At 41.0% G+C, this 19,790-nt stretch overlaps 1 protein-coding gene across 1 annotated transcript in view; it reads right to left on the bottom strand.

The window, feature by feature from the left end:
- Positions 1-19,790, bottom strand: part of SLC26A4 (solute carrier family 26 (anion exchanger), member 4) — a 49,842-nt gene that overhangs the window by 2,381 nt on the left and 27,671 nt on the right. The window contains exons 10-18 of the mRNA XM_012650318.1: positions 18,460-18,537; positions 18,223-18,318; positions 16,903-17,009; positions 14,086-14,155; positions 11,593-11,685; positions 10,491-10,586; positions 9,631-9,861; positions 7,267-7,321; positions 2,928-3,073 (exon numbers count right to left, since the gene is read on the bottom strand). Coding sequence (XP_012505772.1) covers positions 2,928-3,073; positions 7,267-7,321; positions 9,631-9,861; positions 10,491-10,586; positions 11,593-11,685; positions 14,086-14,155; positions 16,903-17,009; positions 18,223-18,318; positions 18,460-18,537 — 972 coding nt within the window. The remainder of the gene's footprint in view (positions 1-2,927; positions 3,074-7,266; positions 7,322-9,630; positions 9,862-10,490; positions 10,587-11,592; positions 11,686-14,085; positions 14,156-16,902; positions 17,010-18,222; positions 18,319-18,459; positions 18,538-19,790) is intronic.

The following is a 19,790-nucleotide window of genomic DNA, read 5'->3' as shown; positions in this document are numbered from 1 at the left end:
ATGGGGTGGAAATTAAATTCATTGTAGATGGAAACCAACGTCTATGGATCGAGTTGGTTGTTCAGGAAAGTTCTGCTTTTTAGGGGTAGTATGTAATTTAATCTTCTACACAGAGGCAGCCAACAATTTTGGCTTTGTCATATGCTAAAATTTCCATAGCATCTCCAAATGTGTATCTAGGCTAGAATGATATTTTGAAGTTCTATTTAGCTAATTTTCATCTCAAAAATAACCTAATTCTCTTTGCTAGTGTGGAAATGAATTAGAGGATTAAGTCCCTGTGCAAATGGTCTTGACATAATGGGAAAGATAGAGGCTGGGTGTAACTACAAGTTGGGGCTGTCCTGGGGTAGTCCTGCGATGGTAAAATAAAGGGATATGGAGAGGGTCGTATTGCTGCAGCCACAATATCCATAATACACAGTGACACTTCCGGAAGGAAAAGAAGGTACCACAGGTCAAGCAAGGTATATCATCATTTACCACACATCTACCACATGGAGGGCTTTGTGCTAGACCCTGAGGAGATGCAGAAGTATAAGGTTCCCGATCTCACAGGCCACCAGTAATGCTCAACACACTATCCGGTGAACCAGTGAGTATATAATACAACCATTCACTTATACTCAGTCTAATATTTAGTCAGGTCAAAAAAAAAAAAAAAATCCATCCAAGCACTGGGTGTGGTGGCGCATGCCTGTAATCCCAGCTACTCGGGAGGCTGAGGTGAGAGGATCACTTGAGCCCAGGAGTTAAAGACCAGCCTGGGCAACAGAGTGAAACCCTGTCTCAAATTTTAAATAAATAAATCCCAGCCACTCACAATACCTCAATACTGCAAACAAGATTGAGTCTAACCTAGTAGGTACACTCTTGGTTAGTGGTCTTTACGACTTTCACAGCCTAAGATCTTAGATAAGAATGGGTGTAAACAAATAATAAATATTTTCATGTTAAAAAAGAACTTTATACCTTAGCTCTGTTTTACCTTTTTTTTTTTTTTTTTTGGTGAGACAGAGTCTCATTCTGTCACCCTGGGTAGAGTGCTGTGGTATAATCATAGCTCACAGCAACCTCAACCTCCTGGGCTCAAGCGATCCTCTTGCCTCAGCCTTCTGAGTAGCTGGGAACTACAGGCTCAAGCCATGACACCTGGCTAATTTTTCTATTTTTAGTAGAGATGGGGTCTCGCTCTTGCTTAGGCTGGTCTCAAACTCCTGAGCTCAAGCAATCCTCCCGCCTTGGCTTCCCAGAGTGCTAGGATTATAGGCATGAGCCACCGCACCTAGCCTCAAAAGAAAATTTTTTTAAAAAAAAGAAAGAAAAAAGTTTTTGAGTTTTCAAAGACAAGTAGCTTGCATGAAGGTTTTCTTTTTCTCTTTTTTAGATTTGTGATTTTACTACTTTTTTCCTTTTTCATATTTAAGATCCACACCTTGGTACTTAGGGCTAGTCTGTTCCCCAGGAGCATTAAGCAGAACAGTCTTTCCACTAACAGTATCTGAAAAGGATAATGTAATACTGTTTTCTAAATTAGCTTTACTTCAACCATCAACTGCCAATCTACAATAAGGATCTACCTATTCTAATTTTTTAAAAATAGAAGCAATTTGGCCAGGCGCAGTGGCTCATGCCTGTAATCCTACCTCTCTGGGAGGCCGAGGCAAGCGGATTGTTTGAGCTCAGGAGTTCGAAACCAGCCTGAGCAAGAGCGAGACCCCGTCTCTACTAAAAATAGAAAGAAATTAATCAGACAACTAAAAATATATAGAAAAAATTAGCCGGGCATGGTGGCACATGCCTGTAGTCCCAGCTACTCGGGAGGCTGAGGCAGGAGGATCGCTTGAGCCCAGAAGTTTGAGGTTGCTGTGAGCTAGGCTAACGCCACGGCACTCTAGCCTGGGCAACACAGTGAGACTCTGTCTCAAAAAAAAAAAAAAATAGAAGCAATTTAAAATATAATAATAATAAACATAATATAATAATGGTCACTGGAATCATTATATTGTTATTATTATATTTTGATATGTATTTGTTTTAGTTTCCCAAATTCACTGTGAGAGAGTAATTGACAGGAAATTGACAAAATAAGACCTATGGAAAATCAGGATCTATTCTATTTTGTGAGGACAAATTAACCTTGGGATTATTCGTAGCTTTAATTTTTTTTCTTCTTCTTCGAAGATCACTTATGGCCTGATCAATCCTATTTAAAGACATTTATAATTCAAGGGTTTCCAGGTTACTAAGATTTAAGTTGCATTCATGCATACAAATCACAGAAGATCCAAGATTCAGTGCTATATTCTATTTTTTTTTTTGAGACAGGGTCTCACTCTGTTGCCCAGGCTGGAGTGCAGTGGTGAGATCATAACTCACTGCAACCTCCAACTCCTGGGCTCCAGTGATCCTCCTGCCTCAGCCTCCCAAGTAGCTGGAACTACACGTGTGTACCACCATACCTGGCTAATTTTTTTCTATTTTTTGTAGAGATGGAGTCTTGCTATTTTGCACAGGCTAGTCTCAAACTCCCGGTCTCAAGTGATCTTTCCACCTTGGCCTCCCAGAGTGCTAGGATTGTAAGCATGAGCCACCACACCTGGCTTCAGCGCTAAATTCTAAAAAGGCACTATAGCTAATGCCCACTTTTATTAGTAAACTCACACATCATAGAACTATTATGTACTGAATACTACCAGGTACTTTCCTATAAACTATCTTATTTAGTCTTCACATCTATCCAGCAAGGTGAATGTTTTTTACTCCCATATTCCTGAAGAAAAAACTGAGGCTCCAAGAAGTTATGCAGATAACCTAAAATCCAACAACTAGGCTGGGATTCAAGCCTAGATTTGTGTAATTTTTGCCATTTACAGAAATCATGATAGTTTAGGAAAGACATATACATAGAAAGTTTAACTATTTACCGTTTCTAAAATGGAATCTTGACCCTCTTGGGATTTCACCTGGTTCTGTAGATAGAGTATAGCATCGTGGACAGTCAAAAAGAATGTGTCCTTTCTAATGTTATCATCAAAGAATCCACACCGCTCCAGCTTTTCTATCACATGATCTTCAAAAGAAAGAAAATATTTAGTCTCTAGGAAAAGATATTTTTGTAGCATCAACCAATACTAAGGTTTTGTAGCTCCTCCTTTTAATTTTTTTTTTTTTTTTTTTGTCTCATTTCCAAATGTGACCTTGCTCTAGACTGAGTTTCTTTTCCAGTAGCACACAGAATGGTTATCTCATAATGGTGTAGTCAGCCTTGGTGCCCAACCATGTTCCATTTGCCGGGCCGGTGTACCTATCCTCCAGTGGCTGTGTTGCTGGCTGCTGATGGTTCATAGCTGTGCCCTTCTCTGGAGAATTTCTCTCTTGGCTCTGCTTCTAGAGAACTCAGCCTAAGCACTAGCACCTCCCTATACATGTACATTCATGCACTGACACAGCCTCACGCTCTGGAGAGCCCTCATACTCTAAGGGGCCCCAGTCATCTCCAGCTCTGCTCCGCTCATAGTGTTACCCCCATGGGTCTGGCACCATTGTCAGGACATATGTTCCCGTGCATTATCAGGTCTGTGGCACAAATTGGAAGAAATACCTTTCTGGGTCCAAAAATGTTCTCAGAGTCATTGCTTAATGTGTACAGAGTTCCTGTTTCTGGTGATAAAAAATTTTGGAAATAGATCACAGGCAATGATTGTACAACATTGTGAATATAATTAATGCCACTGAATTAATAATACACTTAAAAGTGACTAAAATGGCAAATTTTATGTTACCCTATACCACAATTAAAAAAATAGTTTAAAAATATGGGGGAGGACACTTATTCTGTCTTCTGGAATGAAGTGTTGCCCAATTCTAGAATTGCAAATAAAGCCCATTGATATCTTTAAATGTGTTGTATTTTGACAGATCTGGCCACCACCAAGGGGCCTGAAGGAGACTGCTGACAACCCCAGGACCCCTTGAGGAACACAGGAAAAGGCCCCACTAACCTCTTGAAGGGGCACTGTGAGTTCCTCATGGAGCCCCAAGTGTCCTGAGTCCCTCTCAGGTCTGAGTTCTGCTCTTTTTTGCATTTGCACACCCTGATCTATGGCTTTTGGGACACCAAGTGTTAGTTTGCTCTGTGAGACAGCGTTTTACCTTGGGGTGCTAAGGTTGGTTTGTGCTGTGGCAGGGCACATCCTTTGCATTTGCTGTGACCGAGTCACTGGCAGAAAAGGCTACAGTTCTAAAGGTAGCTGACAGCAGTTGCAGTAAGTAGTTATTACCGCAGGGGGCTGGCTTTCAGAATTTGCAGGTATGTGGATTCTTTTTTCTTGCACACTTAGGTAAGGGAGGACTCAGGTGTCTGACTGGGTCAGACAGAAACTGGTAAATCATTGGCCAAGTTGGTCAAGGAGATCTCTGAGCCAGAGTGTCTCAGCTCTGAGAAACCCACAAGCCAGCATAAAAATGGGATTCCTAATTTCTAAGGATCTGAGATCACTTTCTGGTAGACCTGCCTCTCCTTGTATAAGATTTCTGGCCCTAGGAGCTACAGATATTTACAAAAGTGGCTTACTAAACCTAATTCAGAATTACAACGGCCATTACGTGGAATAGTCCAGATGAACAAGAACATTCATCTAAGAAGTGCACTTGAATCCCTAGCCTCCCGAATTAGGCAAAGAGAAGGGGATTCTTACTGGCATTCAGAAGGCTCAAAGAGACAACAGGATTCTAAAATAGTCCCAGCTACTTGGGGGGCTGAGGAGGGAGGATCATTTGAGCCGAGGAGTCCCGGCTGCAGTGAGCTATGATCATGCCTGCACTCCAGCCTGGGGCAACATAGAGACCACATCTCTTAAAAATAAAATAAAATAGCCTTTTTAAAAGATTCATTGTGAAGAGCTAATGAAAAGCTAGAAATGCAAGATATCCCCCATACCAAGGATGGTAAAACTGACTCCTGCTGTTTCCTTCTATCCTACTTTGCCTGAATCTTCACAGTCTACTAACTCTGTCTAAATTGCCTTTCTTCTCTACAAAAACAGTTAAACAGTTTCCTTATACAATAGAACTACCTGAAAATTCAGGAAATAATCTCTGAGTGACTTAACACTCCTTGAACAAAAATGAAACTCTGGGAATTTTTTTTTTCCAAATTTCCAAAACCTGGGGAAGATATTCAAAGGTTTTCTGAAGAATTCAGGGCCTTCATTGGAACTTACAAAATCAGAATACTTGATCTCTACCAATTAACACACATGTTTGTGGGAACTGGGGAAAGCCCAAAAATGGGTAAAGAAGGCAGAATATATTACCCAACAAGCCCTACCTCATCCACTTATGGGCCTGGCAAAGCCTGAAAGATTGAAAATGACCCCTTTGAAAGCCATTTCCAAAGTGTTTCAGCTCCATGGCAACCAACAACCGAGAATGACTTTTAGGTCTGCCCCAGGCACTTCTCCAACAAGTGACCCCTAAAATAACAATTTCTAAAAGTGTGTTGCCATTTGTGCAAACTACCAGGACACTAGAAAAGGGACTGCCCCCAAAGATTTTGAGGAAAGCCCTCCAAAACAGACTGTCACCCCCTGATAATAATCTCTATGTTAACCACCAGGACTGATGGGCTTTGAGGGAAGCTCCAGTAAGTTTCTACCAGTTATTCTTTGTCCTGGTCATTAAAGAGCCCTACCCCCCCACCCCATGTCAGTAGTCTAATTAATCCATTAAATATCTCTGCCTTGAATTTGGTAATCCAATTAAGAAACAAGTAAATTGAAAAGACTACCTATCAAACAAATGGCTCCAAAATAACAACTTTCTGACATCTAGCTAGCTATTTCGAAACTCTTTGTGAAAGGAATTTACATTTATAAAGGAAATTTCCACTTGTAAGGACTTCTCCCTCTCAGTACCTAAACCACTAGAAACTTTTACAATGGGGAAGACATTGACTTAAAGTTCCGTTTTTGTTTCTTGAGATGGGAGTCTCTCTATGTTGTTCAGGCTAGTCTCAAATTCCTGGGTTCAAGTGATCCTCTAGGACTGCAGTCCCCAACACCCAGGCCTTGGACCTGTATGTCATAGCCTGTTAGGAACCGAGCCACACAGCAGGAGGAGAGCAGCGGGAAAGCAAGTGCAGTTTCATCTGTACTTAACAGCGGCTCCTATCGCTTGCATCACCTCCTGAGCTCCGCCTCCTGTCAAATCAGCAGCAGCATTAGATTCTCATAGGAGCACGAACCCTACTGTGAACTGCTGGTGCGAGGGCTCCGGGGTGCACGCTCCTTATGAGAATCTAATGCCTGATGATCTGCGGTGGAGCTGACGTGGTGATGCGAGCGCTCAGGAGTTGCTGCAAATGTAATAAACGTACTGTGCTTGAATCATCCCGGAACCATTCCCTGCACCCTCCCCACCCCCATCCATGGAAAAACTGTCTTCCATGAAACCGGTCCCTGGTGCCAAGAAGGTTGGGGACTGCTGCTTTAGGAGGCTGATCCTACCTCAGACCGCTACTTAGTTAAGAAAAGAAAAACTCAAAGAAATTCATGATAATGAGGAAGACACCAAAACCCATAAATGACATACTGAGATTAGAAACCGAAAATGATGCTAGCTGAGAGTAGCACTAAGGCCTAAGTTTTGGTCACACTCTCACCTAGGTTGACCTAGGTTGAGAGTATGACCAAAAGGGAGGAATTGTTAAATAAAAATTATAGAGGCCATTGTTTTGGACTAAGCTCTTGCTCTGGGCCCCAATGGACCAGACTAAAAATCAAAATAGAGTCACCCATGCTAAATAGTTGAGAAATCAGGGGAGACAGAGAATAGCCAACTTTCCGAACAGACCAATTTAAACCTTCAGTTGGCATGATAATGAAGTTCCCTCTGCTGTAATCATTACATAAAAAAGGTAGCCTGACCTGACTAATGTTAATCAGTTATTTTCCCTATTGTTCTCTCTCCCTGTCCAGACTTACAAGAAAAGTAACTTTGAAAGGACTGACATAGTCTTTGTTCTTTGCTTTTGCTTTCTACAGCGCTTCTCTGTCTATAAGACCAACCTCTTCTGCTTAGCTCATTGCAACACTTAATCTGTTTTATGGAGTGAAGCATTGCCTGATTCTAGAATCACAAGTAAAGACAATTGAGATCTTTAAAAGAAAAAATAGGCCGTCAGACATTATGTGCCCACATTCTAAGGTAGGAGAAAGGGCTTAGGTGAAGGTCTTACAGGTAGATATGTAGGTATGTATTTACCTTGAAGTGATGCAAAGTACACATTCACATCGATTCTTTGGAATTCTTTGACAATCTAAAAATAAAAAAGAGTTTGCAAAAATGAATAACTTTATCTGCCCATAATTCAGTAGCATTCAGTTACTTGTTTGGGGGAAATACTTTCATGGTTAATCAGGACTTTGAGGAAAGTTAATTACTGGAAAGCCGTAAGTCAACCTACAGTAATGGTATGATTAGGGATGAAAAGCCCCTATCTCAAAAGATGGCAACATTCAGTGCTCACTAGCACAGCACTCTATAGCACAGAGGTGCTGAATAAATATTTGTGGAAGAAAACAAGGGAGTGTAAGAGGCTTCCCAATATAGCCTCTGCTGATTAGAGAAAAGAGCTTGAGTTTATATCTTTGAGTGAAGACATGTGGGTGTGGATATGATCACCAAATTCAGAATGTAAAAACTGACCCCAAAATCAAGGCCTCTGTTTTGAATGTATCAATGTCAGTATCCTGATTGTGATTTTATACTATAGTTTTACAAGATGTTACTAATTGCTTGGGAGAAATTGGGTAAAAATACATAGGATCTCTTATTTTATTTTATTTTATTTTAAATAGGGTCTCACTCTGTCACCCAGGCTGAAGTGCAATAGTGAAATCACAGCTCACAGCAGCCTCAAACTCCTGGGCTCAAGTGATCCTCCTGCCTCAGCCTCCCCAGTAGCTGGGACTACAGGCACATGCCACCACGCTCAGCTAATTTTTTTATTTTTTAAATTTTTTGTAGAGATGAGGTCTCACTATGTTGCCCAGGCTGGTCTTGAAATCCCAGACTCAAGTGATCCTCCCACCTCAGCCTCCCAAAGTGCTGGGATTATAGGTGTGAGCCATTGCACCCAGCCTATTCTTTACAACTACATGTGGATTTACAATTATCTCAGAATAAAAGGTTAATTTTTAAAAGTTAAGACACAAGACTTATGGGCAATAATAAAATAGAACTTGAAATTTGTGAAGGAAAACAAATCAAGACCTCTATTCTAGTATAAAGAATCTTCTTTAGTTTTCATAGTTGTCATTATAATATTTGAAAGCAAATATTTGTTAAGTGTGGGAAATACTCTGACATTAAATATGTTAAGACTCTCCCCAAAAATAATTCATTAAACTCTTTGGCCAATACAATCTACAATGGGTCTAAGCCAATGCCTATAGTAAAACGCACAACAAAGAACAAGAGTATGTTTTCAAATGAGCTAATAACCAGATCTGCTAAGAGAACTGGAACAGAACCTATCAGCATATTCTCACACTCTTTTGCCAAGTATGAGTACTTCTCTACCCTGCATACCTAGTACACACATCCTGGAATCATTTCCTGCCCTTACAGAGGTAGCCAAGAAGCCCCCACCTAAGCTAAACGTCAGTTAGGAATCTGTTTCATATTATTACATCTGATTGCTGGTGCCTTGAACCTCCTTACTTTTCTGCCTGACTCCCTCCTACCTACCTGAAGTTTCACCTAAATTTGGCACTTCAGGTGATACCCTGTCTAATCTGCATTGGAACACTTAATACAGTTGTTATTTATAAGATTACTAAATGTTTGCCTTCCCCTCTAGACTGCTTAGTCCCACGAGGGCAGAAACTATGGCGACTTCATCACTAGTTTCTTGTACCTGGCAGAGTGCTTAGCACATATTAGGCATTTCACATCTATTGTTGAAAGAATTAATGAACTTGAGCTTGCATAACTGGTTTCTGATATCATGAATGTTTCTATCTTGCATGCTTCTCAACTTCTGCTTTGACTTCTAGATGCCTGACCTGCTTCCTACTCTACCCTCTTAATAATGATGGGTTTTTCCAGTCCTACAATGTACCTGGTGTTCCTTTTCCTAGTGGCATTTGCATAACAAATAGAAATGTAATACTTAACACAAAATTTGCCCACTTTTTCTCCTCTTCATGTTCCATGTTACATTCTCAGAACAATAAAACATAATAAATATTAATATTTGCTGAGGGGTATCTGTGTGCCAGGTAGTTTCTAAACTCCTTATATCTGTGAGTTTCTTTAGTCCTCATAACAACCCTATGAAGTAGGTACCCTCATTACCTCCATATTACAGGTGAAGAAACTGAGGTACAGACAGATTAAGCAACTTGTCCACGGTCACTCTGCTAGTAAGTGGTGGAGCCAGGATCTCCCCCAGGTAGTCTGGTTCCAGAGCCTGTGCTTTAAAATATTACACTCGATTGCAAAAACATTCACCTAGAAAAATTACAGAGCTCATGCATTCACTTTTCTGCAAGACTGGATAACCCATTTCACTTCACTATTGCCAAAGCTCCAGATCTATAATTCAGAAAACCAGAATCTTACCACCCGCAATGACCTCACTCCAACAACGTCCAGGAAGGATATAGCTCCACAATCAAGCACGAGGCTATGGATTGGCACTTTGGGAACATTCACTTTGACTGGAAGCTCAGAGTTCCAATCCACTTGAATCTCTATTTCCTTGGTTGGGATATCAAGTTCTTCTGGATCTTCGATATCTTCGTCAGGCTCGAAAGCATTATTCGGTGTACCAGCATCGCTTATGATGCCATTCTAAACAAAGAAGACAGTGCCAACTTAGTTGCCAGGGATTCGAAATGTCTTTTCAACCATTCATCTCAAATTATTTAAGAGTCCTACACACATTGTTCCTTAGCAAGCAAAACATCAAGGGGACGAACTCTTAAGGAATGAGTTTTATCTCAGCCCTAACTTTGATGTTCTCTAGGAAGAAAAATGGAAGCACAGAGGAGCCAGGAAACTCTTGATTTCTGGAAGATAGTGGAACTTTGCCAAGAAATATATTTGCAGCAGTTTCTGAGTAAAAGTTAGTAGCTCTAAGAGTTTATAAACTTACTGCCTTCTATTGTAATTTTCTGGCAGTGAATTTATACTTATTTTGTTCCTTTCAGTAAAATTAAGTTATAAAAGAAATAATACAGACGCTATTCATGATGGGGGAAAAAAAATATGCTCTGTGTTTCCAGGGAGCCCTGCTGTTTTCATTTTATTCTCTCTCATTCCCTGTTGCCTACAAGAACAGCTCAGCTGTTCTCTGACATACATAAGACATCTGCTTGTACACATCTGGATACCAAAGGGGATAGATTTAATTTTAGGCCATCTAACTGCTTTCATCAGAGACAGGACAGAATTTAAGGGGGAAAAGAAAGACGGCTCACCTTTGTTGCCCTTAATTGTCCATTTTTTATGAGTTTCTGTATTTTCCTCAGTGCTTTCAACCTCTTATTATATACTCTAATGGCATCAAATCCAACCTTTGGAAATAAATGTCAAGTTACTTAAAATGCCTGTTTCCTAATGCTTATCAATGGCAATTGTTACCTGGAAATGTTACTTCTCAAAGGGTATATTCCTTGAGACATCCAGCAAAAAAAAAAAAAAATGCAAGGTCTGATGGAATAGATCTTCCTCCACTATCAAGCCACCCTACCCCCTCCCAGAGACTCAGGGAAGAGAATAGCATCCTAAAGGCTCCAAGACAATAAAAGACAAAACAGCAAAAATAACCTTTAAGGCTGTGCTTTCCAAATTTCCCTGACATCACAGAGCCATTTTGTTATTGCAAAATCTATAAACATTCCTCCAAACCAGTTTGTCCTGAAAATCATGTAGGAAAACTCTGATCTCGAGGCAAACTCCAAGTTTGAAACACAGCATGGTATTCAAGACCAGAATTTCCTGCTTATATATTCCACTACTAGTTTTTACTCTTTGTTCCAACTGGGTGACCCTCCCCATTCTAAACAAATGGAGTTCTTAGCAAAAAGAGTGAACTTTTAACACTTACTGTCCATACTGCTTATTTGGAACTTACTCAAATTCCGCCTGGATGCTTTTGTCTGGCATAGTTATTGCTACCTGAATTTTATCATACATGTTTTTTCTTTTTCTTTCTTTCTTTCTTTCTTTTTTTTTTTTTGAAACAGGGTCTCACTCTGTTGCCTAGGCTGGAGTACAGTGGCGTGATTCGAGCTTACTGTAACCTCCAACTCCTGGCCTCAAGCGATCCTCCCACCTCAGCCTCCGAAAGTGCTGGGATTACAGGCATCAGCCTCTGTGCCCAGCTCATGTTTTCTTCTGTCCCTAAATAGATTGTAAATTATTCGAGGGCAAGGATGTTATGTTATAATTCTTAATACCCTACACAAAGGGAATAGGGGAATAGAGCCTTATTCCCAGTTGGAGTCCAGTAAATACTAGTAGAATGAATGAAGTCTCAAAGGAGGTTAGAAACCAAAGTTCTAGGGATGAAGTACTTACTGTGGACTTGATACATTTTTTAAAACCATCGACGTTGCCGTAAAAAATAGGACTAGAAAATCTAAGAATCTTCACTCCTTCAGGTTCTTCAATCTGGCATTTAAAAAAAATTGAGGTTAAACAATTTCAGGCCTCAAATATTTAATAAAATTTCAGGCTATTCGGTGTGAAGAAAAAATAAAACCTCGGGACCCCAAAATTGATTATGCCAAAGGGAGAACGGAGCCTGGGAACTGAGTTGCGAAGCACTGCCATCCTCTCCCCAGACTCAACTCCTCAGTGAGGTACCGAGGAGCTTTTTTTGAAGAATGGAGGGGCTTGGATTATGACTGAGCAGGTTTCTGTTAGTGTGCCGGGTTATCGGAGGGAGAATGGAAGCTTGGCTAGCAAAGGTGGTCTTGTTATGCACATAAAGCCTCAAGGGTAACAGCCCTCGGAGAGAACAGATGGTAAACGTTTCTGTGCAGACCTTTAAAGCTGTCAGACCCTCAGTTAATCTTTCCTCCATCGGATTAGGAGGACCTGGCTGCATTAATGGAGATTCTCTAAGGATGCAAATTTCCCCCTCATGAGACAGCTTTGCAGCATTATTTCTGCCTGCCGGCATCCGTCTCAAAATATGTCAAAGAAATGTATTTTGGGAGAAAATATTTTTGATTTTCTTCAGCCTTTCAAGATATATAGCCCCCTATAAAGCAAGCGCAGGCCAATTATAACCATAGGACTTCAGCCTGAATAAATTCTTGAACCTGAGTTCTGTTCCGCTTCACACCTGACAATCTTATCTCCACAGATGCAGACCAAGGACAAGGTAAGATCAATCACCCTCTGCCCACTCTGGGAAAACTAGTCATTGACTATTTCTTCCGCTCCCTGTTTCAATGTTCACCTTGTCTTACGTAAAATGTAATTTACTGGCACTACACTTAGAGCCCCACAAGAATGTAACTCTTTGCCTCACTGTTCACCCCCCTACCCCTCCTTTTTTTTCCTATATGACTTCTTTCCCTAAATACTGAATTCCCAACTCCTTCTGCGGAGAGCCCGGGACACAGGTGCTTCTGTGGTTTGTGCTTTTCCTGGGCGTGTCCTCAGACTTTGGCTTAATAAATCTCAATTGAGTGTGGCTCTCGTTTTCAGTCACTTATTGTTTAAGTTGTCAACAGCAAAGAGCCAGATCACAACTGCTCGGAGGAGCTGGGCAGCAGCACTCAAGCTTTCTCGAATAAAGGCTTCATCCCAGCAGGAAGGCAATAGGTTACCAAAATGCATGGACCTCCACAGTCCCATAGGAGGTCAAGCTTAGAAATGGCCTTAGAATGCAATTATTCAACCCTCTAATTTCCAGATGAAAAGACTGAGGCTCAGAATAGTGACGTGATTTGCCTCAAGTTAAAACCACTGACCCTCTTGATTTTGCTAAAATTCTTTAAAAGCAGCAAAGAAAAAAAAAGAATAGCAAAATCAAGATTTACAGGAACTGAAGCCTGTAATGTCATCTACTTATTCTTACCCTGATACACAATGCCGCACCAAAAATAGAATCCACAAATCATAGAATCATAGCAATTTTAGCCTAGCTGCTTCAGATGAGCAAACTGAGGCCCTGAGAAGCCGAGTGATGTGGGCAGGACCTCACCAAGATGGCGTCTAGAACTCAGAATCCCAAACTCAGTCTAGGGTTCCCTGCCCAGAGCCAAAAAATTCTCTAAAATGATTTTTAGGTCTTGATGGCACTTGGCTCGATGTAACAGAAAGATTGTGGAAATAAGTAGCAGCTCCTGAAATTCCAGGTTCAGTGTCCAACATTTCTTTAATGTTTAAGGTAAAATTAGACTATAACTTCCTAGGTTCACATTAAATTGTGTGTGGTTTTTTTGTTTTTTGGGGTTTTTTTTTTTGCTAAATTTATGTTTTCTTAATTTACTTTCTCTGCTTTTTCATCTTTGTTTCCCCTAGTGATCACTAAGCAATTTTATTTGCAGGCAACACAAGCTAATCAGTGGGATGTTTAATTTCTTTGTTTTTCATTTCTTGTATCATATATTATTTCTTCCAATTCCAAGGATAAAGCAAAATGTCAAATAAGGTCTTGGTGACAGAGAACTTGAAAATCTCTTGGTATAATTGAATAAAGAAAATCTTAAAGGGATTTCAGGCAATTTCATAGAAGAATTATATTGCAGAGAAATAAAATTTTGATTAAACATCTGGAAATAATCTAATTGTGTATTATTTTTAAATCCCTCCTGCAATGGTTTTACATTAAAATGATATCCAGCTAGCATAGACCAAATTCATATAAGCCATAGATGTTGGAAGGTACATTGGGTCAAAAGTTTTCATGACACTCCCCGTGAACTAATGAACTTTTCCAAAGAAGTCTCCCCCTTCAGCTACCTTGTACCTGACATGCTAAAAGAGAAATACGCAACTCCTGAAATTCCAGGCTCGTAAACCCAAGTCCAGCCAATATCTCACAAAGGCACTTACATTTTTGTAATTCTTGGTACTTTTGTAGATATCTGTGCTAGGGATGCTTCCAAGGCCATTCCATGAAGGACTAAAAAGAATAATCAAGGTCAAGATTTTTTGGGAAACAGTCAGATTTTGGAATAAAAAGTCAAAAACAAATAACAGCTACTAAGGAGCCCATCGTTCTGGTGTTTTGGACTCTGTCTCTATTGCGGATGACATTTTGCTGTTGCTAACTCTGAAATGAACAGCTGGTGTTTGTGTGGAAGTGGGGGAGAAGGAGAAACTGTGCCTCTCTTTTGATGGCTGAGAGAATTAATGAGCATCACACTTTCACGTGCACCACACGTTGCAAGATGAGCAATGAGCTTTCACACGTGTGAAATCTTATTTAAGCCCCACCATAACCCTAAAAGTTCAGCAGTAATATCCTTAGTTTCATTGCTAAGTAAAGTGAAGTTCAGAGAAGTTAGAAAAGGCCCAGAGGTAAAGGACAGCTCTGATTTAACCCCTGGGTCTTCAGTGCCTGGCTCTTATTTGTGACTTACGGTAACTTCCTGATGAAGTATCGAGAGTCTGCAGGGGATAAAATTAGTCTCTTTTTATAGAAACAGGAGGCTGGGAGGACCAGAAATAAGCCCTTCCCATCAACCAGACTGTTGATTTCCTGTTCCTGATGGAATCAGATAAATTTCCTGATTCTTCAAGTATGACTAGGGACACGCACTAAATACAATTCCTGAAGAAAGAGTATCTGTTTGGGGTAACTTTCAGCATTGTGCTCTCCGGATCAACATTATAATTACTGGAAATTAAATACTGTGCAGGGTACTGCTTTTTGTTGGCTAAAAGCCTAGTTACCAAACCGGTAGCTAAATTCTGCCACCAGTTTTTGCTTGGCTCACTGTGTTGTGCAGATTTTTAACTTAAAGCGCATAAGCTAGTCTCTCTACAAAACCCTTTTTTCCCAACCACACCTACACAAGAAAAAATAGACACTGAGGCATATACAGCATGAGAGGTAGCATCTTCTAAGGACAGTTTCTGAGTTATTTCCTAGCAGCAAGTTGGGCACTTTGGGAGCTGGCGAACTTCTTCAGGCTCCTGGGCAACCATTTCAGGGTGCCGAGGCAGAGAGCAAGCATTTTGGGTAGGCACCAGCGTGCCGGGGTAGGGAAGAAGGGCAGGAAGGAAACTGGCTGGTGGAACGGGAGAGGTGAGCTTATGCTAAGGTGGAGACATTTCCAGGTTTCTTCTTCCTTCATGCCCAAGTGCAGGCAGAGAAGGGCCCAGAAGTCTGGAAAGACAATGGCAGCACTGAGGAAGGAGAGAGGCTCTGTTCCCCTCTGGGCCCAACAAGGCATGTAGCTAAAGCCTCTCAAGAGTCAAAACAAAACCAACCAAAACACCACTTTCAGGCTCCCTCGCCTTCTATCGCTGGCTCTTTTTCATTATTTAAGTTGTGCATTTGCTGCTTTCACTCTGCATATGAGCTAATGATGTTTACCTTATGTAAGTGTGTGGCTTGTTGGATGTATGCCGTATTTGACAGATGTGAATGAATTCTGGCTATAATCAACTATTTTAGAGTTCTCCTGTTCTAGGTTATGTAACTTTTGGGTTACTAGCTTTAAAAGAAGAAAATGAACAGTAATAGATTTAGCAGCTGTGTTGTCCCAAGCCTTGGAACCAGCCTCACACACTTCTACTCATTTAAAATAAGAAACTATAGGCTGGGCACTGTGGCTCACATCTGTAATCCCAACACTTCGGGAGGCTGAGGTGGGAGGATGCCTTGAGGCCAGGAGTTTAAAACCAGCCTGCGCAACATAGTGAGACCTCATCTCTACAAAAAAATTTAAAAATTATTCATAGCTGGGCATGGTGGCTTACACCTGTAATCCCAGCTACTTGAGAGGCTGAGCCAGGAGTGGAGGGAAAAAAAATTTTTTTTTAAGAAAATTAAAATTAAATTTTTGTTGAAAAGGAGCCAAGAAATTGGAAGAGGCCTGGGAGTTGGAGCTCGTTGTGAGCTGCGATCACGCCACTGCACTCCAGCTTGGGTGACAAGGCCAGACCCTGTCTCAAAAACCAAAAACAAAATAACAAAAACAAACTAGGAAGCAATCCCAATCTTTAGCTGAACTATATATCTTTTATTCTTACCATGACTACAAGGAAAGCACAGCAATAGATCATGTGACTAAGTGCATAGATTTTGGGGTAAAATACATCTGGGTTCAAATCTTAGCTCTTCCACTTAATAGCTGTGTGACCTTAGGGGAGGTTCTTACTCTTTCTGAGCTTTAATTTTCTCACCTATATAATGAGAATAATCAGACCTATTCATAGGATTCTTCTTTTTTTTTTTGGAGACAGAGTCTTGCTCTGTCACCCCAGCTAGAGTGAAGCTATAGCTATAGCTCACTGCAGCCGCAAATTCCTGGGCTCAAGGGATCCTCCTGCCTCAGCCTCCCTAGTAGCTTGGGCTACAAGCGTGCACCACCACACCCGGCTAATTTTTTCTATTTTTACTAGAGACAGGGTCTTGCTCTTGCTCAGGGTGGTCTCCAACTTCTGACCTCAAGTCATCCTCCTGCCTCGGCCTCCCAGAGTGCTGGAATTACAGGCATGAGCCACTGTGCCTGACCTATTCATAGGGTTTTTTTGAAAGTCAAATAACATCTGTAAAGCACTCTGTGCTTAATTCATAGAAGTACTCAATGTATAGTAACTACAATGAAAGAAAGTGGTTTCACTATATTTATCAAAACGGCATAAGAAAGTTCAGGGTGTGTTGTCCTGTTTATAAAATCTGGGTTTTATATTACTCACAACTGAACTCTCAAGACCACAGTCAATAGTCCAAATATAAGGCCAGCTAGTAAACCAAGGTCCATCCCCAGAATGATGGACGCCATACATGTAAACACCCAGATAACCTAGAAAAAAATGGAAATGAAAAGAATTGTATTAATTCATGAGGCACCATCAGGTGACAGATTACCTGTAAAAATAACATCAACTATCCACACACAAATTATAGCTTTTAAAAAAATATCGTGACTTCACTGATTTCATATTTAAGTAGAAACTGGCCTTCCTAATTAAGACCAACTGTCCCGTTTATTTTTAATTTTTTTAACAGATAATATATTTGCATGGTTCAAAAGGGAATTTACACAGAAAAGGTTATATAGTGAAAACTCTTGCTCACGACCCTCTCCCTTCTCCACCCATTCCCAACCTCCCTCTCTGCCTGTATCCTCTTTTATTTCTGTGTGTGTGTCTGCACTTTCCCCAGCATTTCTATTTTGGTCTCTTTTTGACTTAACAATTTGTCTTAGAGATCTTTCTATATCAATATATAGGAAGTTTTCTCATTCTTTTTTATCAGTCAAGGTTTAAATTAGAGCAGAACTCTAAAGGACTTAGCTTCTGGTTTTTATAATTCCTCAGAATAGTTGTGAAGGTTACTTTAGTCAGAATTAAAATCATCATGGGTTTTTGTATTTTGTTTTTGTGTTGTTTTGTATTTTTTAAATTTCTTTTCTTTCTTTCTTTATTTTTGAGACAGAGTCTCACTCTGTTGCCTGGGCTAGAGTGTAGCGGCATCAGCCTAGCTCACAGCAACCTTAAACTCCTGGGCTCAAACGATCCTCCTGCCTCAGCCTCCTGAGTAGCTGGGACTACAAGCCCGAGCCACGACACTTGGCTAATTTTTTCTATTTTTAGTAGAGACAGGGTCTGTTCTTGCTGAGGCTGGTCTCGAACCTGAGCTCAAGCTATTCTCCCACCTTGGTCCCCCAGAGTGCTAGGATTACAGGGGTGAGCCACCACGCCTAGCTCTATTTTGTTTGTCCTTCTAATCTAGGGTTTTAAAAATTAGTTTGCTTTTTGGCTTCAAAAGGCCAAGGGTGTATAAATGAGATTCTTGCTGGAAACGCATTTTCCCAGAGATACAGGATCTTCACAAAATGCAGTTCGAGTGGAAGAATTTCATGGGTTGGGTTTACCCACACAATTCTGGGATTTCTGCTCTGGGATTCCCAAACTGTAAGTAAGACTTAGGAGACAGGGGAACATGATGATATGGCAGGAAGCATATCAGAACCAAATCTTATTTCAGAGAAAAATGAGTGGTGGGTGACTTACAGCATCAATCTTATTCTGCCTCCACAGCTGAGGAACGTCACACACCTGCATAAACATCCCTTTCAGGTTGGCAATTACAACAGCTGCCAAGACCGACTGCCAAGGTAGACAAGGAAGCCTGTGTTATTCAGGGGAATGGTTTTCCATGTGATGATTTTTAAATCTCCTGTTATTTCTCTGGTAGCAGAGTGGTGAAGGGAAGTTATGCGATCGATGTGTGAGGAAGCAGGGTTATACCTTTTGCAAGGGTTCCAGAAGCTTCCCCAGGGCCACAATGGCGATCATGACAATCCCAGCCGAGACGATGCCAGCAATCTGAAAGACACACACCTCCCATGAAGAGGGCTCATCCCCCTCCTGTCTTCCAGCTCGCTGGGTGTGTGAGAGCCTGTTCACAGCCTCACTTCATGCTTCCCACTTCCCCCCTTCTGTTCAATACTGTTGACAGAAATGAGAATTATTTGCTCAAACTCTATAAAACAAAAATGACATATATATATATATATATATATATATAAATATATATATATATATATATATTTGCTGTGGCAGAGAAATTAAAGAAAATCCGGAGACTGAGCCTACTAAAGTAAAGCCAGTTTGACCTGATTTCATTTGGATATATTATACCCCATCACCCTATCATTTTGCTGTCAATTCGGGAGGCCAATCTAGTTATTTTCCATGCCAGGAAACAAAGACCACCACCCTTTCCCAATAACAGACATCATGGCCGTATTCTTGGGAAATAAATCCTCTTGGCCTGTATCTGAGTCTTCTGCATTACCGACGCAGCAGCCATAACAGCAACTCTGATAACACTTCGTACTGTAGCACACGGTTCCCATAAAAGTCTCAGAGAAAATAAATTTACCCCTATAGCAAATTCAAACTGCTACATTGGCACATGGAGAGGTGGGACAGCGTCTCCTGCTTCCTCTGACGGTTCCTTAGGGGCAGGCTTTGTCCCCAGGCTGCCCAGACAGCGGCTTCAGAGTGACCATAGCAGGGGTAAAAGGAAGCTTCAGGAATTTTACCTTGGCTGGCAAAAAAAGCTCTCCTAAGATCCGTAAATAGTTAGGAGAGAGGCTGAGGGGGTGAGGACTATTCTCTGGTTTGATTAGGTGACCAAGGAATTCTCTGTTGAGACAGCTGGGGCAGGGCCAAGGTGAAGACTAGAAGCTCTGAAACAAAGGAGAAAAGGAGACAGAAAGCCAGAAGCAAAGCAGTCAGAGGAAGCCATGGGAAGGTTGTGCTGAGCACAAGCACTGCCTAGAGCAAGATGTCTGCCTTAGGGAGATGGACAGACACAGCAAATATAGCTAGAAAATTAGAGAACTTAATTGGAAAGCATTCACTCCACCTGGCAAATGAATCATTTATGTTGGGATTACAGTTGGGTCAGCCTGAGGCAATATTATGTATTTGATGTACTAAACGTCTGGCTCTCTTTTCTATGCTTTTCCTACTGTAACACCTACATGTTCCCAGTACCTTGGTGAGCTTTCCCCTCTCCTTACTAAACAGAGAAGCTGGCCGGGCGCGGTGGCTCACGCCTGTAATCCCAG

Source organism: Propithecus coquereli, unplaced genomic scaffold, assembly GCF_000956105.1.
Source record: "Propithecus coquereli isolate 6110/MARCELLA unplaced genomic scaffold, Pcoq_1.0 Scaffold32, whole genome shotgun sequence".
NCBI classification, from domain to species: Eukaryota; Metazoa; Chordata; class Mammalia; order Primates; family Indriidae; genus Propithecus; species Propithecus coquereli.
This window is presented reverse-complemented; position numbering and strand designations above follow the sequence as displayed.